Source organism: Brassica rapa, unplaced genomic scaffold, assembly GCF_000309985.2.
Source record: "Brassica rapa cultivar Chiifu-401-42 unplaced genomic scaffold, CAAS_Brap_v3.01 Scaffold0527, whole genome shotgun sequence".
In the NCBI taxonomy this organism is placed as follows: domain Eukaryota; kingdom Viridiplantae; phylum Streptophyta; class Magnoliopsida; order Brassicales; family Brassicaceae; genus Brassica; species Brassica rapa.
Genome location: NW_022610468.1, coordinates 38,332 through 43,348, shown reverse-complemented (window position 1 = coordinate 43,348; position 5,017 = coordinate 38,332). Strand labels below are relative to the sequence as shown.

Genomic DNA, 5,017 nt, shown 5'->3' with positions numbered 1-5,017 from the left:
TGAGCTATGGAGAATGGATAAGACCTTGAGGTCTTCTTGTTCCCACTTCTCCTCAGATACGGATTTGGAACCGGATTCACCATCTGCTGAGCTTTCATTTGAACCGGCAGCCTTGGAGAGCTTTGGAGCATCCGTGAGGCAATGGCTCCATAAGCCTCTCCCTCCTAGAGCTGTCTTTACCATGCGTGACCAGATGGTCTTGGTTTAAATTGCCTCACCCTCCGGGTGATGCTCTTCTTTGTATGTCGACTGTCCTCTCTACACTCATCTGATGTGTAGGCTATGGTGACTGAACCACCATGGACAGAACAACAAGTCATCTCTCCATTGTCACAACATCCTCTCTACCCTCTTTGGAGCAGGCTGTGGACTTCCCACAGAATGTTGGCAACAGGCTTCATTTTATCATTCTATTGTAATGATAAGGAGGAAACAGGTCTTGAACTTTAGCTCTTCAGGTTGCTCATTTGAATATTTAGCACCGCAAGCTTGAGACCGAGAATAGGTGAGATCCAAGCTTGAAATGAGCCTCAATGAACTTCAAGACCAGGAGCACATCACCCTAACAGCTGCGCTTAAATCACTGATCCACCCTTTTGCCTTTAGCTTCAAGTACCCTCAGATCACCGGCCTTCCTCATGGCTTAGGTGGTGACCTTCTTCTTCTTGTGTGTCTTGAACCAGGAGCTCAACAACCTCGTGGCCTGCGCTTCTTAAACCGGCTTCTACACACAAGAACCTTCCCATTGCTCCACACAATGGTTGGTCTTCCGCTTGTATGTCTTGAACCAGGAGCTCAACAACCTCGTGGCCTGCGCTTCTTAAACCAGCTTCTACACACAAGTATCTTCCCATTGCTCCACACAATGGTTCAAGTCTTCCTCTTGTCTTGGATAGGAGGTGAGCAGAGAACACTTCTTGTGAACCTGAAACACCACTCAAACTCCAGCAAGGATAAGACACAAGAGTATTGGGATCAATTCTTGATTAATCATCAAGTTTGATTCCCAATCTCACAAGCATTGCAACGAATTAAAACAAGTCATTTTCAAGTTCTATCTTTGCAAGCAATCTCTCTAAGCACAAGCATTTTCTTTTTCAGTTTATGCAAGCTACTTAGGCATTTTAAAGCTTCTTTACTCAGCATTTAGACATGAATCTAATGCTTCAATGTAAGACAGCCACAAGACTATATGCAACAGCTTTCAATTCGGTTTCAATCCATGTATGCAAGCAGATTCAATCAATCACAACAAGCATCATTATGAACCGGAGATAAGCATATTAACATACCTAGTAATCCTAGTAATACTGTTAAATTACTAGTCCTTTTAAAACGCTTACACAACTGCTAGTAAACTTAGTATAACTAGTACACTGAAAGGATTACTAGGGAACCAAGCTCTTTAAGCATCCTGGGACAGATTCTAAATTCATTTTATTTCATTTAGTAATCCTTTTAAACAGTCCTCAGGTTTTCAATCACATCACACAACATCACAACCAGTCAACAACACAAGCTCATTATCAAGATGGTTTATAGAATTGCTTACAACAAGGAACCAGGTTGATTCCTTTTGCATTTTGTGAAACCGGCCATGACTGTTGTTGGAACTGAGAGTCTAGATCATCACCCACCTCCTTCTCCTTCAGTTCATGGCCACCATCTTGTACCATCAACTCAAAAGACCCCTCCTTTCTTCAGAACATCTAGGCGCCAAGCTCTTGACACCATACTCTTTTAGCCTGATGTGGAACTTCTCTTGGACAAGGAGCTTTGGAGTCAGGTTAGTTAGGCCTCTCCATACACCTTTGCCTCCAAGGATAATCTCCATCTGAGCAGGTAGAGAACAGGATGAGGAACCAAGGGAACTCGCCAAGCTTCAGCCTTCTTCTTCATAAGGGACTGAACTGGATGGGAAAGCATCAATGGTTTGGTTTTGAGCTGAGGCGTGAGCTGTGGACTTGCGGAAGCTTCAGCTCAGGTTCTGATGAACCTGGCTCTGATACCATATGAGATTTGTAGAGTTCTCTTCTCTTGTTGTATGTGTGTGTGAATACTCCAATGGAGAAAGATGAGAGCTTGTTCTAGGTGATTTATGAAGAGAGATTGATGAGAGTGTTTATGAGAGAATAAGAGACTTAGGAACAAAGATTAAGAGACTGAGAGATTAGGAGAATAAGAGATTAGAGATTAGGGTTTGAGATTCAAGAACAAGTTTATCATTCATGAAGTGGAGAGGGGAAATCCCCCTCTCTCCCTTAAGTCTTTACAAAATCGCCATCTAAGACTTATATATGAGTTTTACATTTGCAATCTCATAACCTAAATCTAATGGTTGGTAAAGGACTTGAAGATGGACGATCAGGATCTGGTCTTGGAGTGGTCTTGTGCAAGCTGTAAAGTGGAGAAGATCAGATAAGGAATCAATGGCTGGATTTGCTTAGTTTGAATTGGACAGCCAAGATTGTCTTCATGTGTGGTCCTGCTCCAAAAGGTGCTTCACCTTTTGGCCAGCCTGTCACAAGCTGTCTCACGCCCACTTGCTTCTCCAACGGTCACAAGATCACGCCCTAAGCTTCCTTGTGCCCTAACTGAACCAAACTCCAATTCTGGTCGATCCGGGTACGTCTGGTACGGCCACTTGCTTTGTACGGTCGTTGGTACGGACATGCCGTCCGTACCTCGCCCTAACTTTGCACCATTGCCTATCTTACTCCACATGATGTCTAACCCCTTCTTGGACTTAATCCCTATCTTTGCACAACCTTATCTTTACCCAAGACCCAAACTCCTCCAAACCACTCCTTTGGCTCCATTTCTTTCTTCAAGTTAACAGTTTGCTCGACCATCAGTCTTGAACTTAGCCGGTTTGAGGTGTGGGTGAAGTATCCAGCACTTGTCCTTGCCGTGACCCTTCCTCTTGCAATGATCACACACCCACACTTTCTTTTCCTCCGGCTTGTAGTACCCTTTGTTGGCTACTCCGGCAGGTTTGCTCTCGGCTCCTTCAGCTTGATTGGCCATCACTAGCTCCCCCTTTCTCTTAAAGAGACCCACTGAGCCGTGCTCCTTCTGAATCTCAGCACACACTTCATATAGAGATGGAAGCTCCTTGTTCCTCAGTATGTGCCTAATAAGGTCATCATACCCTGGGTTGAGAGTGAGCAGCAAGGCAAAGACCTTATCTTGCTCCCTTCTTTCATGTAGAACATCCGGATCAATTGTTGCGGGTCTGAGCATCTCTAGTTCAGCCCATAGAGACCGGAACTTCCCAAAATGAGCATCAAAGTCTGTGTCCTCTTGACTTAGAGAGTTGATTGCTCCTTTTACTTCATACACCTTGCTGATGTTGGATTTGTTGGCATACACCTTCTTGAGAGTATCCCACAGCTCCTTGGAAGTTTCACAGAATGCATAAGCCTCTTGGAGAGAAGGGGCGAGGCTATTCTGGATGATAGACAACACCATGAGGTCCTCCTGACCTTTCTTCTTATCCCCAGCATCCGCAACCACCACTTCTTTGCCATCCTCTCCTAGGACAGTCTTCTTGGTGGGGCGGCCTTCTTCAACAATCTCCCAAAGGCCTCTGCCTCCGAGAGCTGTTTTGGCAAGTCTTGCCCATGTCAGGTAGTTAGGACCCTTGAGAGTAACTGGTATCATCACCATCTTTGGGTTTTCGGAGGTATCCATCAAGAGAGAAAGAGAAACGAAGGTTTTGGATGAACTTTGCTATTTTTGGCAAATTCTGGAAATGAGATTGAAGAACACCTCAAGAACAGGATGAACTTTGCCAAAAATAGAAATAAAACACAGAGAGTTCGCGGAAGAAAAAGAGATTTAGGTCTCAAGAGCACAGCCGCTCTGATACCATGAGAGTTTTAGAAGATTAAAGAGAGATTAAGAGAGAAGAGTAAGAGATGGAGAGAGTTTCCGTGAGAGTATGACAAAGAGAATAGAAGGAGAATAAGTTTCCTTACTTGATTTGTTACACATGACAAGGTATTTAAAGACATACAAGAATGCATAAACAATGAGAAGATAGTACAAGGGAAAGACTAAACAATGAGGAAGCAGATCCGCGGATGGCTCGTTCAGCAAGAGGGATAGTGACAGCTCCCAACGGTCAGCTCCCTCTCTCTTCTCTTAGACACACCCGTGACCCCTCCACTCACTTCTCTTCAACGGATGCATGTCGACATTCCCACTCACTAGGAGATCTTTTAATCTCTTGACCGAGTTGTTTAACTCATGACTTGCTTCCTTTCCTTGCAAGTCACTCTTAGGTTGTACGGACAGCCTTGTTCTCCAAGTTCCTATCTTCTTGCTTTATTCTTCATGTCAACACCTATGAGATTTATTCAACTTCCTGGTCATTCTCCACCACTTTATGTATCCAAATCAAGCTTCTCACAAAGTGAGTCATCCTGGTTTGACTGGAACGACGATGAAGTTGTGCTATTCCCAAACTGGGAAACTGGAATCACCTGATTTAAAAGTGGGATAACTTCTTCATCCCAACTCCTATGAGATTTATTCAACTTCCTGGTCATTCTCCACCACTTTATGTATCCAAATCAAGCTTCTCACAAAGTGATTCATCCTGGTTTGATTGGAACGACGAAGAAGCTGTGCTATTCCCAAACTGGGAAACTGGAATCACCTGATTTGAAAGTGGGATAACATCTTCATGCCAACTCCTATGAGATTTATTCAACTTCCTGGTGATTCTCCACCACTTTATGTATCCAAATCAAGCTTCTCACAAAGTGATTTATCCTGGTTTGATTGGAACGACGAAGAAGCTGTCCTATTCCCAAACTGGGAAACTGGAATCACCTGATTTGAAAGTGGGATAACTTCTTTCCGCCAACTCCTATGTGATTTATTCAACTTCCTGGTGATTCTCCACAACTTTATGTATCCAAATCAAGCTTCTAACAAAGTGACTCATCCTGGTTTGATGGGAACGACAGAGAAGCTGTCCTATTCCCAAACTGGGAAACTGGAATCACCT

General features: G+C 43.8%; 1 protein-coding gene across 1 annotated transcript; it reads right to left on the bottom strand.

The window, feature by feature from the left end:
• Positions 1-237: 237 nt before the first annotated feature.
• LOC117130522 lies at positions 238-2,855 on the bottom strand. The gene is made up of 2 exons (XM_033283326.1): positions 1,553-2,855; positions 238-925 (listed from the first exon to the last, which is right to left on the bottom strand). Exons 1-2 carry the CDS (start codon positions 1,674-1,676, stop codon positions 624-626), a joined length of 426 nt encoding a protein of 141 aa, XP_033139217.1. The 5' UTR covers positions 1,677-2,855; the 3' UTR covers positions 238-623.
• Positions 2,856-5,017: the final 2,162 nt, after the last annotated feature.

Excerpts from the sequence above, each read along its gene's own strand:
- LOC117130522 (XM_033283326.1), bottom strand. The coding sequence starts at position 1,676 with ATGGTACAAGATGGTGGCCATGAACTGAAGGAGAAGGAGGTGGGTGAT. Across the intron at positions 926-1,552 it reads AATCAACCTGGTTCCTTGTT|GTTCACAAGAAGTGTTCTCT; the intron begins GTAAGCAATTCT and ends GTGGTGTTTCAG.